This window comes from Mya arenaria, chromosome 13 (genome assembly GCF_026914265.1).
Source record: "Mya arenaria isolate MELC-2E11 chromosome 13, ASM2691426v1".
NCBI lineage: Eukaryota > Metazoa > Mollusca > Bivalvia > Myida > Myidae > Mya > Mya arenaria.
Genome location: NC_069134.1, coordinates 15,949,875 through 15,970,187, shown reverse-complemented (window position 1 = coordinate 15,970,187; position 20,313 = coordinate 15,949,875). Strand labels below are relative to the sequence as shown.

At 34.3% G+C, this 20,313-nt stretch overlaps 2 protein-coding genes and 1 non-coding gene across 3 annotated transcripts in view; 2 read left to right on the top strand and 1 right to left on the bottom strand.

Moving 5' to 3' along the window:
* The window catches only part of LOC128213521 (exosome RNA helicase MTR4-like), a 28,498-nt gene extending 26,415 nt beyond the window's left edge, over positions 1-2,083 (bottom strand). The window contains exon 1 of the mRNA XM_052919299.1: positions 1,913-2,083. Coding sequence (XP_052775259.1) covers positions 1,913-2,055 — 143 coding nt within the window. The 5' untranslated portion in view covers positions 2,056-2,083. The remainder of the gene's footprint in view (positions 1-1,912) is intronic.
* A 121-nt stretch (positions 2,084-2,204) lies between these two features.
* Positions 2,205-17,344, top strand: LOC128213522 (thioredoxin domain-containing protein 12-like). The gene is made up of 7 exons (XM_052919302.1): positions 2,205-2,348; positions 4,922-4,982; positions 6,272-6,324; positions 9,393-9,466; positions 10,091-10,160; positions 13,213-13,293; positions 14,668-17,344. Exons 1-7 carry the CDS (start codon positions 2,261-2,263, stop codon positions 14,736-14,738), a joined length of 498 nt encoding a protein of 165 aa, XP_052775262.1. The 5' UTR covers positions 2,205-2,260; the 3' UTR covers positions 14,739-17,344.
* Trnac-gca (transfer RNA cysteine (anticodon GCA)) lies at positions 13,699-13,770 on the top strand. Its single transcript has one exon. It is a non-coding gene; the product is annotated as a tRNA-Cys (tRNA).
* Positions 17,345-20,313: the final 2,969 nt, after the last annotated feature.

Here is a 20,313-nt window from a genome sequence, read left to right as displayed (position 1 = left end):
TGAAAACACGGCCCATTTCACCGGCTATCTCCGGTATACCCCCAGTCCTAGGGGGGGGGGGGGGGGGGGGGGGGGGGGCATGGTTACAATTGAATGGTGCATAAATACACATGTACACTGTTTCTGAAACATTTACAAGTCCTTCTATTTTTATCAATTATGAGTATAAAACTGAGAAATGCATTTTGGAATTTAAAAAATAACTCACGAAAACATGTTCATTTGTTGTAAGTCGAGTGTCCGTGTATTTTAATATAAGTTTTGCACTCAAAATCTGATTTAGTTATTATTTAACACTAAATTTTGAGTACAAAACAATGAATTACTTAAAACACCCATAAATAATTATTGCCTTCGACGCTCTGAAACTGTTGTTGTTTACTGAAGACTATAATCCATTGACTATGACACTGATTTTCAATTAAAAATGTGTATTTTACAATAACGAAGACTGAAAGTATCCTGCAAATTAATACCGGAAATAGATAATAACGGTGCGTCCTGCAAAATATTTCCGACAAAAAAGACTGTCAACAAATATCGGCTGTTTTGCGGTTACCCGGACCTGATTTTGTCCTGACACGAGGAAAGTTTGCTCGCGGAGAATGTAAAGCATGGAAATACCTTCAAAAAAGGCGAAGTCGACGTTGCAGGTTCAAATTTTAAGTAAAAAAACTTCAGAAACTAGAGGAAATTCAGAAGTTAAAAAAATAAATAATATGCGCGGCCAAATAGTAAGTGCGGGCGCAAAAAAAAAGTTTTTTTATTTTTTTTTCGTTTTTCGAATTTTAGGTGCGGCAAATCCGACGAACAAATGATCAATTTGTTGTGGCCTTACTAATTATTTTTTTCAATTTTTTTTCGATGATCGATTATAACCAAATACAATCGATTGTCGCTGATTTCAGGCCCAACCAATCGATTTTCGATTATAATCGATCATCGGAACATCACTACTACATGGACACACAATTGACAACCAGTTTAAACATGTTGTTGTGAGTATTGTTTTGAATTCAAAAATGCTTTTATCAGTACAGTATTCATATTAAACATCAATGTTTAATATAAGAAGATAAAAAAACACAGGACAAGTTGTCTTGCATCACCATGTTATAGAAAAAGTCTGTATGGACACACATTATATATAATAATTTCAGTAAAAGCAGAAAATTAAATATTTTATAAGTAAAATTACCATGTTAAAATTTTCCCAATTTTTGGACTTTTCGCGCTAATTTTCCCAACTGAAAAGGCACAGGCAGTAAAATTTTATTTTGAAAAAAAATCACTGTCCAAAGCATCCACGCTACATTTACTGTTGCTTTTATTTATTTTAAATTTATAATGTTATTGTTTTTAATACTTATAGACTTAATGAAATCTGTAGCGTGCTTGTTGAATGGGTATAAAATTACCCGATGGCGAGGGTAAATATACAAAGTGAACAATGTCAAATCATTGGACAGCTTTGTTATCAAAAAGCTGCCAGCATGTGATCAGTCTTTCCATATCCCCCAAATAGAATAAGCCATCAACAAGTTACAGTAGTCGAGTCACTCAAGATTGATACTTTTTAATATTCATAATATGTCTTAGGTGTAAATTTCTACTTTTATTAAAGGGAATAAAGCATATAATAAAAATGCAAGTTGATTTTTCATTTTGCGAGTTGCCTCAAAATGCACTTGCAAAAGTTAAATTCGAACCCTGAATATGTGGAATTGTTATAATTAATTCTTTGGGTCAAGATCGAACATGACTCATTGATCAGACTAATGTACACGGAAGATTAATCCTGCGTAACTCTCATCGGACGTAATGTTTAGCTTAAGTCTTAAAAACAAAAGTGGACTATTATAACATTTTGAAAACTAGACAGAAAATTGTTTTTTTTTAACTATACTGAAACCTTTGAGTGTCGTCACGTTTAGTTGGATCTATTTCACGATCATCAGTCTTTAATGATGATGACTCGAGCTCCGGTATTGGGCGTGAAGACGAGTTGTCTTCGTCAAAAACATTAAAAAGATCCTCTCCGAAAGCATCTGCCATTGTAACCGGAAGTAATCTCAACGTGTTTTTAAGCCTGCAGCAAATAAACAAAACCGAAAGTAGAATTTTTGTGCCAGACAAAAATTAAAACAAAATTATTTATTTATTAACATAATGTTAAAAAAATAATGAAAAATATTTACCCATGTCTTATTAAATTGATGAACATTTTTATATTAAGTGGTTTTTGTGCACGTCGGTGAAAATGGACCGGAAAATGATGTCTGCATTATTATTTTCGTGTTTTCTGTTTTCTTCTGTATCATTCCTCTATGCAAGTGATCTTGATAACGGTAATAAGAATTAGTTGTTTAAAACATAAATGACTTTTGTAGTTACTGTTAAGCGACCACCAGTATTTTGATTTTTAAAACTGTTTATATTTCGGATCATGTATGACCATTCGGATACTTTAGGTTACACAGTACCAATTGTTACCCTATTAAATAAGTGTATAGCTGGCATTTATTTCACTAGCGGAGAAGTGAAATCTGAAAACGTCCAAGTAGTTTTTTTATGTCAACATCTGGGAAAAATAATCACCATCTCAGACTAAAAATGTCCAAAATATTCAATGTTGAGGACTCCCAAACCTCCCTTCCCACATTTAAAGCATATATGTTTCAGGTCTTGGGAAGGGAGACGTATGAAAAGCAAGGTTTAACACTAGCTCATGTGTCTATCTAACAGCTTTTCCTGTCTAGTGAACTCATGTCTAGCTAGCCCGACTGGTCGTGTTGATAAATTTTGAGTGTTTTTTTTTAATTGTAGCTTGTATACGATTTAATTTAACCAAACGCATCAATCATTTATTTATGTTTAAGACGGAAAATCCCAGTTCTATCATTAGACATGACATCATCCGCAGTGGATCAATGAAGCAATTTGATTGACGCTTAGCGATATTTACACCCATGCAGGTGCACGCTGTAGTCCAAATAATTGTACGTTGACGGATTTTTCTCACGCTTTTTGATATGGCAAATCCTTCACGTACAAATTGCTTTGTACCAAAAGTTGGTAGTTATTCCGATCGGGATTCCGGGTTAAAGCATATTGCATCTATAAAACATCATAAAAACAAGAAATATTACCAGATAATGTGATTTTATATTAGTTCCGTACACAAAAACATAAATATTCAACGAGTAATTATGAGTTTGGTGGGTTTTTCTTCATTTCATTCTGTCAAAACATAACGATATATACATGCAAGGCTGCAGTTCACAGTTTTACATAAATTGGAACACTTCGGCCATGGCCGAGTTGTTACGATTGTATTTACGAGGTCTATCTCGAAGCTTGTCGGAGGTGGCCGAGTCATTACGATTGGGTCGAGTTGTTCCGCTTGGCATAATTGTTGTCTGTGTCAGTCAAGTTACATTTTATTGGAAAGGTAAATCATGTGTTTTAATGCATTTAATGCTTATTGTGTGCAAAGCTTTGCACTTACATGGTAAAATATGAATATAAACCTTTATTATCCATTTCAAACATAAAATCCTTTACTTAATGCAATTTCAATGTTTTTGCACTTACCCGTTTAGACGTTAGGGATTGGAAGAATCCTGTATAACACATCTATTATTTTAGACTAGTGCGCGCTGCACACTATACATGTAATATTTCATAAATCAGTTTAGACCGATTTGCGAAAAAAAAGCCATGTCTCAGTTTTTAACCATGGTTTATGGTGTTTTCTTGTGACAAGAATTAAATTTAGCGAAAAAACGTAAGTATCTACATAAGTGAGCAGTTACTGTCCAAGTTTCCCCAAATACTACGACACTCATAAAGGTTTACGAATTGATTACATGTTGCTTTTAAGCAGACAAAATTCTTTAAATTGACCTGCGTAAATATTGGTTTTCATCGGACAAAGAGCCCTCTGAGAGTGATAAGTCGAAGAAAAGAAAAGGCAAGGAAGAGTCAAGACAAACGTACGGAAAAAAAAGCGCAAAAGGCTGTTTTTTTACATTGTTCAAGGCAAGAGACTGTTAATAGAGACTTACAGATACAAACTAATTACCTGCCGACTTATAAATAATAGTTTTGACTTAAAATGAGTAAAATCAAAACTAAAAAATATCAAGACAATTGTTACTTTATGTCTTACTTGATCAGATCATGCTGTATGTTGTACTGCTAACTGCCTGGTGATAGTAAAATAATGGTGACTGCTATGCATTGTGTACAATGTGCATGACATATAATATAGCAAACACCTTGTGAAAATAAGAAATAACAAAAACTGTACATGAGATTGTTTGTGTTTATTAATAAAATATTGTTTACCTACTTCATTTAGGCAATATAAATTCTGAGGGTAACGAAAAAGTAATACATTATGGCATTATTGGTCTTAAGAAGTTTGGTCTAGTTGATCCATGGTCAGGTCTAGTGACTTCTAAGACTTAGTGGTCCACAAATTAACGTCAAATATATTCGTACATGTACACATGGAAGTTGACTTTATAAGTAGTTTGCAAATTTTCTGTTTAACATGTAGGCTTCATGAAACTCACATTATTTCTTTCCCTTGTGCCTGTTTACATGCCATTTGAAACTTCTTCTTTGTACACATACCTGGATGAAACGTGGATAATAGTATTGGGCCTCATTTACAATTGCAAAAAAAAACCTTTGCAAAATTCACAAACTGTCAAACCTGAAAGTTATTATATATTTTTTTATCATTTTCCTTTATTGTTTTGTTAACAGACTGTTGTAAATACCTTCCATTTAATAGTATAGTGTTTACAGTAAGCAATGCAGTTAGCCCAATTTCTACCACTTTTTTAATAATCATTGTTTTAAAAGTCTGGCTTATTTGCACAATTATAAGTGTTTTTTTGTTCATTTTCAGGATGGGGTGACGACATTGACTGGAAGAAGTTTGATGATGCGCTGGAACTCTCCAAGACTGAGTAGGTTTACCTGCAAAAATCATAAATCTTGTTGATTTACTTAAAAATAACGGTATGTATGTAAGTTGTAAGGTTGGGATGTCAAAGCACCCATTTACAGTCTTTAGGAAAGCAAAGAATTTGAAAGTGGTTTGAAAGTTAATACTGTTTCCAGTTGTATTTTGTTGTTCTGACCTATACAAGTCTGGAATCTCCCACTGTGGATACATAGCTCCTATACAAACTTTGTCAAAGCATGTTAAATTGGAAGTAACTCCTGCCCCCAGTGACTTTTTTGGGAAGTAGGTAATTTAACTTCCTTTGCCTAAAATAGATTTGGAAAAGTAAGACAAACCAGTCAGGGTCATGTGACCTGTACCAAATTCACAGAGGCGAAAGTTTACAACATGGCCATTAATTTCTGAAAGTTTGATAAAGATTTGTTGAATAATAACAAAGATGAATCCCGGACAGGGCTTATTTTGCCTACTTTAACACATCAAGGGGAGATAACTCCAGTCAGGGTCATGTGACCTGTACCAAATTCACAGAGGCGAAAGTTTACAACATGGCCATTAATTTCTGAAAGTTTGATAAAGATTTGTTGAATAATAACAAAGATGAATCCCGGACAGGGCTTATTTTGCCTACTTTAACACATCAAGGGGAGATAACTCCAGTCAGGGTCATGTGACCTGTACCAAATTCACAGAGGCGAAAGTTTACAACATGGCCATTAATTTCTGAAAGTTTGATAAAGATTTGTTGAATAATAACAAAGATGAATCCCGGACAGGGCTTATTTTGCCTACTTTAACACATCAAGGGGATATAACTCTGGTCAGGGTCATGTGACCCGTACCAATTTCACAGAGGCGCAAGTTTACATCATGGCCATTAATATCTGAAAGTTTGAAAAAGATTTGTTCAATAACGACAAAGATGAATCCCTGACAAAAAAAAAACGGACGGACAGACGGACGGACAACCCGATTCCAGTATACCCCCCCAAACTTTGTTTTGGGGGGTATAAAAAGTGCCAAAATTTGGAAAATAAGAGCATTTGGTACGATTGTTTGAGGAAATTAGATTTGTTTGTGTGAGAAAACAATATTGGCAGCAAAATTAACCAAAAAGTGTCTCTGGGTGCTACATGAATATATCATTTAATAGATTAAAAAAAATAGTGTATACTTTCAGTTAATGCTGAACATATTTGTTAGTTGTTTTAAAAAAAACTTGTCCTGTTTAACATAGAACTACATAATTATACACTTCAGAATAAAATATGAAAACTTCCCAATCTTTAGGAACAAACCTGTGATGCTGATTATCCACAAGTCCTGGTGTGGCGCCTGTAAAAGTAAGTCCTAGATTACATGTATTAGTGTAATTGATTATTTAATATTGTTATGTTTCTTCTTGATGCCAATTAGTGCCTGTATAGGTTGCTTTCCCTAGTAAAACCGGGTAAGTTATGACCAAAAAATTGTTATATTTAATTTTCCCAATATTTATGGACAGGAATTCCGTGAAACAATTCAATACATATATATTATTACAAAGACACAATGTTTTAACATTAGTCTAATGTCTAAATGTCGTCCTCCCATACAATGAGTCACAGGTTGGAAAGGTGGATGTTCATTTGCCATCAGAAAAAGGCCTGACTCAAATGTCATAAAAATACTCAAGTTAAATCCCGGTCTTAGTCTCATTTCATTTTACCAGAAAGGGCATGGTATGGTTCAAAACACTGTACACTCTTACTTATTTTTAAGCGTATTTTCTCATAGAATGTGTTGAAAAAAAACTTTTGTCAATATTTCAAAAAATAACTTATTCTAGGGTATATTTACTTGAATAATTGCTAAAAACCAATGATTTGTACTAAATAACATTTTTTTGAAGTAGAATACTCATTCCATGGAATCTTGAGTTTTTAATTGAAATATTCTGAGAGAACGAGCTTTTAAAAAGGTAAAAACACACATGATTGAGTTGATATCGTTAATGGAGATTTGACATACATATATGTAAGTATTTTTATGATACTAGGGCCTAGTAATACTCCCTAAATATGGACTCAATAGTGATTTATACCAGCTTATCACTTAGTGTCTACACAGTAGTGTCTTCACAGTCGCATAACACAGTGTTTTCATAGTTCTACAACTTAGTGTCTTCACAGTAGTGTCTTCACAGATGTACAACTAAGTGTCTTCACAGGAGCGTCTTTACAGTGGTTTAACTTAGTGACTTCACAGGAGTGTCTTCACAGTCATATAACATTGTATCTTCACAGTTGTACAACTAAGTGTCTTCACAGTAGTGTCTTGACAGTCGTATAACACAGAATCTTCAAAGTCATACAACTTAGTGTCTTCACAGTAGTGTCTTCACAGACATACAACACAGTGTCTGCACAGTCATACAACTTAATGTCTTCACAGTAGTATAACATAGTGTCATCAGTCATACAACTTAGTGTCATCACAGTCATACAACTTAGTGTCTTCACAGTCATAAAACTTAGTGTCTTCACAGTCATATAACACAGTGTCTTCACAGTCATACAACTTAGTGTCTTCACAGTAGTATAACACAGTGTCTTCACAGTCATACAACTTAGTGTCTTCACAGTAGAATAACACAGTGTCATCACAGTCATACAACTTAGTGACTTCACAGTCATACCACTTAGTGTCTTCACAGTAGTGTTCTCATAGACATACAACCTAGTGTCTTCACAGTCATACAACTTAGTGTCTTCACAGTAGTATAACACAGTGTTTTTACAGTCATACAACTTAGTGTCTTCACAGTAGTATATCACAGTGTCATCACAGTTATACAACTTAGTGTCTTCACAGTCACACAACTCAGTGTCTTCACAGTCATATAACACAGTGTCTTCACAGTCATATAACACAGTGTCTTCACAGTCATATAACACAGTGTCTTCACAGTCATACAACTTAGTGTCTTCACAGTCATACCACTTAGTGTCTTCACAGTAGTGTCTTCACAGACATACAACTTAGTGTCTTCACAGTCATACAACTTAGTGTCTTCACAGTAGTATAACACAGTGTTTTTACGGTCATACAACTTAGTGTCTTCACAGTAGTATATCACAGTGTCATCACAGTTATACAACTTAGTGTCTTCACAGTCACACAACTTAGTGTCTTCACAGTCATATAACACAGTGTCTTCACAGTCATATAACACAGTGTCTTCACAGTCATATAACACGGTGTCTTCACAGTCATATAACACAGTGTCTTCACAGTCATACAACTTAGTGTCATCGCAGTCATACAACTTAGTGTCTTCACAGTCATACAACTTAGTGTCTTCACAGTCATATAACACAGTGTCTTCACAGTCGTACAACACAGTGTCTTCACAGTCATACAACTTAGTGTCTTCAGTCATATAACACAGTGTCTTCACAGTCATACAACTTAGTGTCTTCAGTCATATAACACAGTGTCTTCACAGTCGTACAACACAGTGTCTTCACTGTCGTACAACACAGTGTCTTCACAGTCATACAACTTAGTGTCTTCAGTCATATAACACAGTGTCTTCACAGTCATACAACTTAGTGTCTTTACAGTCACATAACACAGTGTCTTCACAGTCATACACCTTGGTTTCTTCACAGTTGTACAACTAAGTGTCTCCACAGTAATACACCCTTGTGTCTTCAAAAAAGCGTTTACTCATGACCGATAGTAGTTGATTAGGGCTTTTGAGAAGATAATTATGAGAAGTTAATTGTGAGAAATGTAAATGAGTAATAAAAATATGAATATTACATGAATAACTCTACCATATCGATCCAACATCAGAATCTCTGAAAAGAATTCCTTCTTGTCACTTTGCTTTGCAATATGACCATTTTGTAAAAATAAACATTTCTATTTATTCATTTGTTAATAGTTCTTTTACATTTAATATTTAGTATACGACAGCCTTTGAATGTATGAGCGATTTCCACAACGCAACACATAATCGGTGTCTGAGTAAACAGTTGGAAATGAGAGCAAAAAAGATTGTAAAATATCTAAGTTATTATATAATACGGTTCTTAAACTACATTCTAGTAATGTTATTGTTTCTCTACGTGGATATCATCCATTAGCAATACCTTAAACGAACTTAGTTTGTCTGATTATTTTAGCAGTCAATCAGCGACTTTAAACTTAAAATACACTAAAAGATATTTCATAACAGACTGGAAAATTGAAATTCGGGTCGTTCGAAACATTGGTTCCCTAGAGGTTTTGGCTCAGTCCCCGGCGTCCTTGAGCGATCACAGTTTTACTGTACTCCAAAACATAAGGTGCTGGATAATAAAAAAAGTTATGAAAGTGAGATTTTTTTTGAAAGTAAAACTAATTCATGTTTTTGTTTTGGTAGAATTGAAGCCTTTGTTTGCTGAATCAAAAGAAATAGCAGAGCTGTCTGGCAGCTTTATCATGGCCAACACATTGGTAATGGTTTTATTTGCATTTGCTAGAAATTGCGTAATAAGAGATGAAAGTTAGATTTATTTAGAGCATTAATATTTTGTATTGATTCTTTAAATGTGCACATAAATAGATATAATATGATAACATTTATCATATAATTGTCACTAGCATTTTATCTCTGGTATTCGCCATGTTTTCATTGTATTGATGGTGGCAGCAATCTTGTCATAAATTTGTTTATTGAATGCTTTCAATTGTTTATAATCATTTATAACTGAAATTAAAATGATATTGCAGTGTTAAACAGTGAAAATATATATATATATATATATATTTGATATTTTTCACTCTCATTTTTGGATCTCAATTTCAACAACATCATTTCCAAATTGACGTTATGTTCACTTAAAATTTGGCAAGCTTTTCCGAAAAAATTACATGTCATTTTGTATAACTTATAGGTTTTATGAAAATAAAAAATAAATTATTTCAATGTTAGAATACCATTTATTCTCTATGTCTTTTTAAGTATGGTATAACTGACATAGACTTCTAGTGTAATATAAATTATGTATAAAGTAATGGAATATATTAATTTTGCCATCAACTCACAGGAGAAGGTACCAGTATTGTTGTTTTTTCTAGGATGATGACGAACCAAAAGATGACAAGTATAAGCCAGACGGAGCCTACATTCCTCGCATACTCTTTATTTGTGAGTCAGATTTCTAGCAAATGTTTGTGTGTCAACTAGAAGTCTGTGCTTTAAGTGAAAAGGAGTTATTTTATTATGGTTAATAAAGTATATTGTCTGAAGTCCGAATGAGATATTTTTAAGTATAGAACAGCAGTTTCACATAAAATTGCTTGGTTCAGCCAATGTATGAACAGATGTGATGAAATCTAACACAAGCTTAGGTGGATTTGTCAGATGGGATTGTCCTTGTATGCATGCACAAAGGTGGAATACTCAGTAAAGGTGGGTTTGTCCATGCATGCATGAGCAAAGGTGGAATACTCAGTAAAGGTGGGTTTGTCCATGCATGCATGAGCAAAGGTGGAATACTCAGTAAAGGTGGGTTTGTCCATGCATGCATGAGCAAAGGTGGAATACTCAGTAAAGGTGGGTTTGTCCATGCATGCATGAGCAAAGGTGGAATACTCAGTAAAGGTGGGTTTGTCCATGTATGCATGAGCAAAGGTGGAATACTCAGTAAAGGTGGGTTTGTCCATGTATGCATGAGCAAAGGTGGAATACTCAGTAAAGGTGGGTTTGTCCATGCATGCATGAGCAAAGGTGGAATACTCAGTAAAGGTGGGTTTGTCCATGCATGCATGAGCAAAGGTGGAATACTCAGTAAAGGTGGGTTTGTCCATGCATGCATGAGCAAAGGTGGAATACTCAGTAAAGGTGGGTTTGTCCATGCATGCATGAGCAAAGGTGGAATACTCAGTAAAGGTGGGTTTGTCCATGCATGCATGAGCAAAGGTGGAATTCTCAGTAAAGGTGGGTTTGTCCATGCATGCATGAGCAAAGGTGGAATACTCAGTAAAGGTGGGTTAGTGCATGTATGCATGAACAAAGGTGGAATACTCAGTAAAGGTGGGTTAGTGCATGTATGCATGAACAAAGGTGGAATACTCAGTAAAGGTGGGTTAGTGCATGTATGCATGCACAAAGGTGGAATACTCAGTAAAGATGTAGCTGTGGCTTTAACCATAACCATAACTCAGATAGTTAAATATTTAAATGAAACTTTGTTCACAGTCATGTTGCCAGAGATGATACGGACATGAATAGCAATGAACATAACACTGGCTTGGATAAATATTGAGTAATGCCCCTTGTTTAACTCAAAGAAAAAAAAAAAAAAAAAAAAAAAAAAAAAAAAAACAAGAACAGAGAAGTGTAGGCTGTCTCTCAGCAGCTGCGAGCATTCGTGTTTTCAAATCGAAAATTCCAACTTTAAGCAAAAGTTCCTGTCATGAATCACATATTTTATGAGTTAACATCTTCCATGCTCATGAAAGGCCTACTGATGTGTAAAAATCACATTATCTCATGCTTATGGGAAAGGCAGTTTGAGGACAGTCCTCATGATGTTTTTAGCTTGAAGACCCATCATAATGTGTTAATTGAAATGAGTAAATCATATTATTTACTGATTGCTAAAAATCAGTTAAACTGCATTAAGAATTAAGAATGTATCTATGAATTATTTTACATTTACTTGTATTAAGTACACATGTTAGAAGCAAGGTATAAGTGAGTATAATTTTCCCAATACTCAGACAAATTTTTTTTGCTTAAATGTTGGAAATTAATTTAACAATTTAATGATTTCAAGATAAATTTTAACACTAAAGGAAAAAAACAGAATTTTCCTCCCAAAAACAATGTGAATGTAAGAAACAATTGTCTTAACATAATTATAAAAACTATTGTAAAAAACACAACTTTTAACTATAGTATATCATGATGGACATACATGTGTGCATTTTGATGAAGGTGACATGAAGCGGTTGTAGTTCTACAGCCCTCATTTAAAGGCCCATTAGCTGCCATTTTTGTGTAATAAATAGGGATGCAAACGAATATTCGAATGTTCGAATATTCGATCGAACGTTTGGTATTCGAATGTCAAAATCGGTATTCGAATATTCGATGTTTTTCGTTTGATAAAAAGAATACCCGTAATTTTACGAAAACTTTCTTTTAGATAAGTGACATCAAACAAGTTTCAATTATTTTCCATTTTTCAATATAACGTTGGTGCTGTGAAATGTAACTGCATAGAATGTCGTTTTAGGACATTGTTGTACAATAAATGAGTCAAAATTCAGGGTTATTTTCGTTTTATTTTTTAACTGATTCCCGAGTAGGTTCGGTTTTTCCATAGTTATGTTTGGTAGAGATCAATCCCAGAACGAAGCTGCTCGTCCTACAGAACGACCATCCGTTAGTGCATCACGACATTCAACCGGGAATTTACAATCATGGCCTCGTTTATAAATATGAATGCTGTTGAATTGAAGTTAATTTGGGTTTTTGTTTGTTCAGAATATTTTGCTTTTGTTGGATTTATTTTCGTTAAATGCGAAATTTCACAGGGTTATTTTGGGAAAAATCAGGGTCCGTCGCGTGTACCGGCTATTACAAAGGCCCCGGCTATAACTGTAGCGAATGATAATAGTAGTTTACTACATTTCTTAAATATTCATTTTAGTAATCGAATATTCGATCGAAAGAATTACCGAATATTCGAATATCAATTATGTCATTCGTTTGCATCCCTAGTAATAAATAATAAAACATTTTTGAACATTTTGAAAAACAAACAAACATACTTTACATATGGAGTTTGTTTTATAAAAAAAATAAGATGAAACAGAAAATGAAAAGTAGGGAAAAAAAATGGCTGACAGCAGGATTAAAATCCCAGGTATGTTGGGTCTACAGTCATTCACAATAGCCAATGCACCATGTAGGCAGACTATTTGGGAATATTTTGTGTAAAATCTAAACATAACTTTGAATTATGGCCAAATTTGTCAACATGTAAATGAAAGTTGTCATCATTTTAATGTTTATTGTTATTTTGTGTTGTTTTAAGATTCATTTTTGTGGACACCTTGCCTCAAGGTAGTATTGTAATGAGAAGCTATTGTAAGAGCAAATTTAACCTGTTTCTTACTTCTTGTTCGGAAACATAGACAGATAGAGAGTGTGGCTTTAATCGTAGTATAAACATTGTTATATGTTGCAGATAATGGAAAAGTTGCAGAAGACCTATACCATGAGGCTGGCAGTCCAAAATATAAATACTACTACCACAATACCGAAGGAAGTAAGTTCTTTTAAAATCAGTATGATCGAAATTTGATCAATTAATATTATAAGAAAAATAGTTTACAGATGTAAGGGGGTTAACTGCATCATCCTTATATTTAAACTTAAACTGCTAGGTTAGTTTCCCTTGTTACAGTACAGGTTTAATATTGTTCTTAAAATAGATACTGGTATTGGATATCAGTATAATGTGCCATGACGTGTGACGTGGCAAGCAGCTTAACATTATCACAATGATGATACCTGAATTTAATCCAATACTTTGTTAAAAAATTTAAGGAAAATAAACATGTGTGGAATTTCTTTACAAATTTAGCCCAGATGTTGTCTTCATATCCTGGACAAAGATAACGCAGCTGATACTGTGTTTAAGTAGCTAGTTAAGTTGGCTATTGTGCCAATAGGGGGTATAGCTCAGTGGTAGAGCATTCGACTGCAGATCGAGAGGTCCCCGGTTCGAACCCGGGTGCCCCCTTATATTTTTTAGTCTTTTTTTTCTAATGTCCACCTGTGTTTCAGTTGTACGAAGTATGAAAAAGGCGAGAGAAAAATTTGAGAGAAGAGAGTTATAAAGTAATGTACAAAATCCCAAATAACTGTCCTAGTCCTTATATCATTAAAATTTAAAAAAAAAATCTTCAAATATAATAGAGTATGTTATAAATTATTTGTCTAGTCATGTGTGGTTTTAGATTTCAGGTTAAATGTTTGGGAGTTTATTTATGCTGATATTATACAGCTTATAGAAGTTTAGTAGACAAAAGATGACTATTTCAAAATGTATGTATTTGTTTATGATCATTTTATGTATGGGATTTATTTTCATTCAGCTGAATGTATGCTTTTATGCATATATTCATGCCTATAGTAGCTACTAGCTATTAGTTCCTTCACGTAATTTTGTATTTTTCAGTTATTGAAATGCCTGCACATCAATAGTTGTAGAAATTCTATTTTATGTTTTGTAATTTGTTTTCGGGCAATGAAAAATATTACAAATTTTGTTAACTATTTCATGGATTGGTATTTATTGTAATGATTTTAATAAGTGCTACACAAAACAGTATATAAAAGTATCCCCTCTCAGGGTTTGATCCTGGAACATTCTCACTGCGGAAATGTCAACATTTATACCTCTGATATCACCATAACACAATATTGACATACCCCTTCAACCTGTTTTACTTCTTGCCATTTAAATAGATAAAGTATTTATAACATAATATATAATAATAATAATAATAATAATATAGTACATAAATACTTAATCTATTTAAAAGACTTATGGGGCAATCATATTTTGATTTTCCTATTAGTATTTTAAACATATTGTACATGTACATGTAAGTAATCTCTTTAATTTACATTTCAGTTGTGAAGACTATGAGAAAAGCTGTTGAACAACGTCAAGAAGAGCCGTCTCATCAAACTGATGAACTATGATCTCCCCCTCCCACCCCTCCCATATCTCTAGTCCATAGCAATGTGAAATCATTCTGTTTGTTTGCTCATCTTTAGGTTTTTGGTGTGTTTTTTAAGAACACAGGTTGAGGTATTGTGATAGCCTGGGTGTCATTGGCAGCTTTGACACGTAAAAACCTTGGCCAAACTAATAAAATGTTAAACATATTTACATGAAGCTTAGTGCACAATCATGTTGCCTGCAACAAGGCACATTTGCTGTCTAGGCCGGGGCTTTAATGAATCTTAAACCTGTAAGAAATACTTGATTAATGACAAGATTAAACTAGTCCCACTGATTAAACTAGTCCCACTTTATCAATTATTACTTAATGTTCTCCTTATAAAGGGAATCAACACTATTTATGTGAAGTTACAGAAACTATCATCAAAACCAACTAACTTCTGTCTGTCAAATCCGCGTATTTTAAGTTTTTAGATTTATTGTTGAAATGCCTGTTATACTGGGTGTGATTTATGCCCCTTTTCTATGTAATGGAAACATACGAGCGTTAGTATCCACTTGCTGTGCTCTTGTATTGTTTAGTTTCAAAATATTTGGAATTCTTTTCAATCTTTAATACTGTTTTGATGTGAAATATACATTAAACAAAATGTGATAACCCATTATAATTAAAAGAAAGTACATTTGTGTATGATGATGTTTGTTCAATTGTTATATGAGATTATTTCAGAAAATGTCCCCTGCTCCGAATTTAGGTAAAAACTTGGGTTTAACAAATTGATAACAAATTGTTGATGCCTACGTTGACTTTTACAATGAAAATGCTTCCGACGTCTGTTTTTTTTTTCATAATACAAGTTTTCACCCTAGCAGGGAACATTTTCTGAAATAATCTCATATAAGTTGTGTATGCTTAACAGTTTAAGTGTGGTCGAGTGGTATAGGTGTCCGCCTCTCACCCGAGAGGTTGTGGGTTTGATCCCTACCAGAGTAAGGGTGGTCTAGTGGTATAGGTGTCTGCCTCTCGCCAAGGAGGTGATGGGTTTGATACCCAACAGGGAGAGAGTGGTCTAGTGGTATAGGCGTCTGCCTCTTACCGAAGAGGTTGTGGGTTCGATCTCCACAAGGGGTACCTTCTCAGCTCAAAATAGACACTAGTTCTGGTCTATGCCCAGGAAATGGATGTGAGCATGATTGTATAAGCTGTCAGCTTTTGTCACAATCGAGCTAAAAGAAATTTGTATAAACTAACAACTTTTATATATATTCTGTGAAGAAACTAAATGATTTTCCATTGCTTCTATATCTTGAATGTCTTCCATTATATATTTGATTGACGCAAACGTACATACTTTTAGCTGTATTTTTTTATGTAGTCTATGTTTGTTGCATTTTAAAATGAACTCTTGTTAAAAATTCTAACCCTTGTCCCTAGATATTGTTTTAAGATGTGTTATGACAGATTCTACAACCTTTCAACTTTCGCCCAAACGAGTTAAAAGTAATTAGTTTAAATTCAACTACTCAACCTAAACCAAATTAAGACATAATTTTTTCTATGTCATCTGGATTTAGTTTGATTCTTGCTTACATCCAACCAAAAAGTAGATCACTTAGACAAATGTTTGATTATTTGTTTAAAGGTGACCTCTTCTTTTCAGTGGCTATGGTGTGAAAAATGTAGTTGTTTTGTTTACATAATAGTTTACTCAGCTGTTCTGGAACTAGTCCAAAACAGTCAACCTTGAATGTATATAAGTAGTTCATACTTTAATTGGACTTTAATTTGACAAAATAAATTAAACATCATACTTTTGACAATCATTGTTGTGTATTTGTATGCATATGACTATAAGAATGTACAATACATATCATAAACTAATTGCTCAGTCATAACTGGATTTAAGTCCTGTTAAGTGTGTGTTTATTTATTTAGAGAGACTTGTGCTACTTTTGATCAAATTTAAAAAAAATATATATTCTGACAGGCCTTTTCAAATACATGCTTTTATTTTCTAGACTTTATAGACATGGCATTATACTTTTGGTTTCATATTGTAATTGTTTATTATAAGAATAATTGTTTAAACAAAATATATACAAAAAAGGTCATTGCAAAAAAGGTTATTTTTCTCTCTCTTTTAAGACATTCTCTATATAATCTGGATTTTTAACTGACTGCTTCTAATCAGTAATATTTTAAGGTAACCTGACATTTTCAGCCTTAATTTCATTTTCTTCCTCTATGATTCTTGAAAAGTAGTGATTTATTTAAGGAAACATGTTGCTGTTTATAGAAATTGTTGATATTTACATTATATTAGAGTTCTCAAAATGTCTTTTAGATGTGCATTACATTTTTTATGGATGTACATTTATTTCATGTATTTATTGTATTTTCTCAGAGAAGCTTGCCCATTCCACTTTATATTGGATCAGTTTGTCTGTGAAGCGTGTGGTCACACATTGAATGAGAATGCACAGCTGATTAAAAAAAGTTAATATGGTAAATGTTTACAGTTTATTTATAGAACAAATATGTTACTGGTGGTGGAATTGTATGTAAAAATGTCTCCCTCTTTCATTTCTGCATTTATTTTAGGAATAAAAATAGCATCTTTAACAGTCTTGAGTTATTTTATGCCGCCTTATTCCAACCATCTAACCGTCATTCCCCGCGGTTTTGATCAATAACTTGTGAACGCTTTGGCCCAGAGACCTCAAACTAGGTATCCATGTTGGTCATGACCAGCAGGTGAACACTACTTTTTATACGCCCATCTTACGATGGCCGTATTATGGGAACACCCATGGCGGGCGGGCGGGTGGGCGGCTCCACAATGTTGTCCGCTCTCTAACTTGAAAATTTCTCATCCAATTTCCACCAAACTTCATGAAAGTGTTTGTTGGTGAAATATCTAGGTCAAGTTCGATAACCAGCCAAATCGCTCTAGGCACTCCAGAGTTATGGCCCCCTGAATTTGTCAAAATTGGCCATTTTAGCTTTGTCCGCTCTCTAACTTGATCATTTCTCATCCAATTTCCACCAAACGTCATGAAAGTGTTTGTTGGTGAAATATCTCGGTCAAGTTCAATAACCAGCCAAATCGCTTTAGGCACTCCAGAGTTATGGCCCCATGAATTTGTCAAAATTGTCCATTTTAGCTTTGTCCGCTCTCTAACTTGAACATTTCTCATCCAATTTCCACCAGACTTCATGAAAGTGTTTGTTGGTGAAATATCTAGGTCAAGTTCGATAACCAGCTAAATCGCTTTAGGCACTCCAGAGTTATGGCCCCCTGAATTTGTCAAAATTGGCCATTTTAGCTTTGTCCGCTCTCTAACTTGATCATTTCCCATCCAATTTCCACCAAACGTCATGAAAGTGTTTGTTGGTGAAATATCTCGGTCAAGTTCAATAACCAGCCAAATCGCTTTAGGCACTCCAGAGTTATGGCCCCATGAATTTGTCAAAATTGTCCATTTTAGCTTTGTCCGCTCTCTAACTTGAACATTTCTCATCCAATTTCCACCAAACTTCATGAAAGTGTTTGTTGGTGAAATATCTAGGTCAAGTTCGATAACCAGCTAAATCGCTTTAGGCACTCCAGAGTTATGGCCCCCTGAATTTGTCAAAATTGTCCATTTTAGCTTTGTCCGCTCTCTAACTTGAACATTTCTCATCCAATTTCCACCAAACTTCATGAAAGTGTTTGTTGGTGAAATATCTAGGTCAAGTTCGATAACCAGCCTAATCGCTTTAGGCACTCCAGAGTTACGGCCCCCTGAATTTATCAAAATTGGCCATTTTAGCTTTGTCTACTCTCAAACTTGAACAGTTTTTATCCGAATTTCACCAAACTTGCTACTATAAATGTTTGTTGGTATATATTCTTGGCAAAGTTCTATAACCAGCCAGGCTCTTCAGGATTATGGCCCTTGAATTGGTCAAAATTTGCCATTTTTGCTTTGTCCACTGTCTAATTTGAACAGTTATCATCTGATCTTCACCAAACTTGCTGAAAATATTTGTTGGTAAAATAAATCGGTCAAGTATGATAATCAGCCAAATGCCCCGAAGCACTTCAGGATTACTGCCCTTGCCATTTAAGCTTTGTCTACTCTCTAACTTGAACAATTCTCATCTGACCTTCACCAAACTTGCTGAAAATGTTTGTAGCTATAAAATCTTTACCAAGAATGTTTGCCGGTATAAATGCTTTGCCAAGTACACACTGATTGTCTCTTGGGTACGATTAAGGATGAATCATCTCTTGGAGACGATTTTTACATGAATGTTGTTTTTCAAATCCCGAACACGTTGATCGTCTTTGGGAAATCATTTGCTTCTTGAAAAGCTTGCTTCTCAAAGGGCCAATGTGACAGTAAGTTGTCTTAGAATCCAAGAAATTATTGATGGGCGTATTTTGTGAGTGTCACTCTTGTTATTTATGAGGTCAATAGTCAAGGTTGTGTCGACATTGAGCTGAAAATCCGTTTCCGATCAATAACCAGAGAGATCGCTTGGGCCCAATGACATCAAACTTTGTAGACAGATTGGTTATCACCAGTACATGAACCATATTGATTTTGAGGTCAATTGATCTAAGGTTAATGTGATGACCTTGAGCTGGAAGTCTGGATCCGATCAATAAGAGGCACGCTTGGTCACGACTAGTAGATGAACCCTTTTCATTTAGAGGTCAGAGTTGTGGTCACCTTGAGCTGAAAATCCGTTTCCGATCTATAACTGAAGAACGCGTTGACCCAGGAACCTCAAAATTAGTAGGCAGGTAGGTCATACCCAGCAGATGAACTCCTACTATTTTTAGTTCAGTGTGTCAAAGGTTAAGGTCAAGTTCTTATGAACACTTGGGCTAAGGAACCTCATACTCGGTTGATAGTTTGAACACTACCAGCGGATGATCCATATTGATAACGGATACCAGGAGTTAAATAAACATGATAAAGCCATTTACCTGCATCATTCAGTTAAAAGTTAGCAAGTGCTAGTTATTTGGTTTCTTCATTATCTTTGAACATAAAAGAATCGTTTTTATACCATATTTCTGTTCAAAGTTCTCATTTAAAAAATAATGCTCTCACATGTAAAGTGTTCAAATACATACATGTTCAGTATTGCCCAGCATTTTCATTTAAAGTACAACAGAATTGAGGTGACATCCACTCCATCTAGCAGTGACTTTTCATCTTTGTGTTCCTACTTAGCTCTTAAAGAATATTAACAATCAGTATTTCCAAACTGCATTAGAATGTTATCATGGAAATAAGTAATATACTAAAGGCCATCTGTTCATACAGACCCAAATAATAATGACTTTGACTCTCTATCCAACGAGGGGCTTTGTCACTTCCCTGTGACAATTCTTTTTTGTTTTGTTTTTCTTGATAAAACTTCGGGTTTATTGTCCGTCTGTAAACACGTTATTCAAACTCGGTCAAAATATGTGTCTGTATAAAATATGGGTAAAGATATAACCGCTCAAATGTTCGAAAATCTTTGTAAACACGACTCTTTGCAAATCAAGGGCAAGTAATCACTCCTGTTTTAGAATTGATAGTTCCGACCAA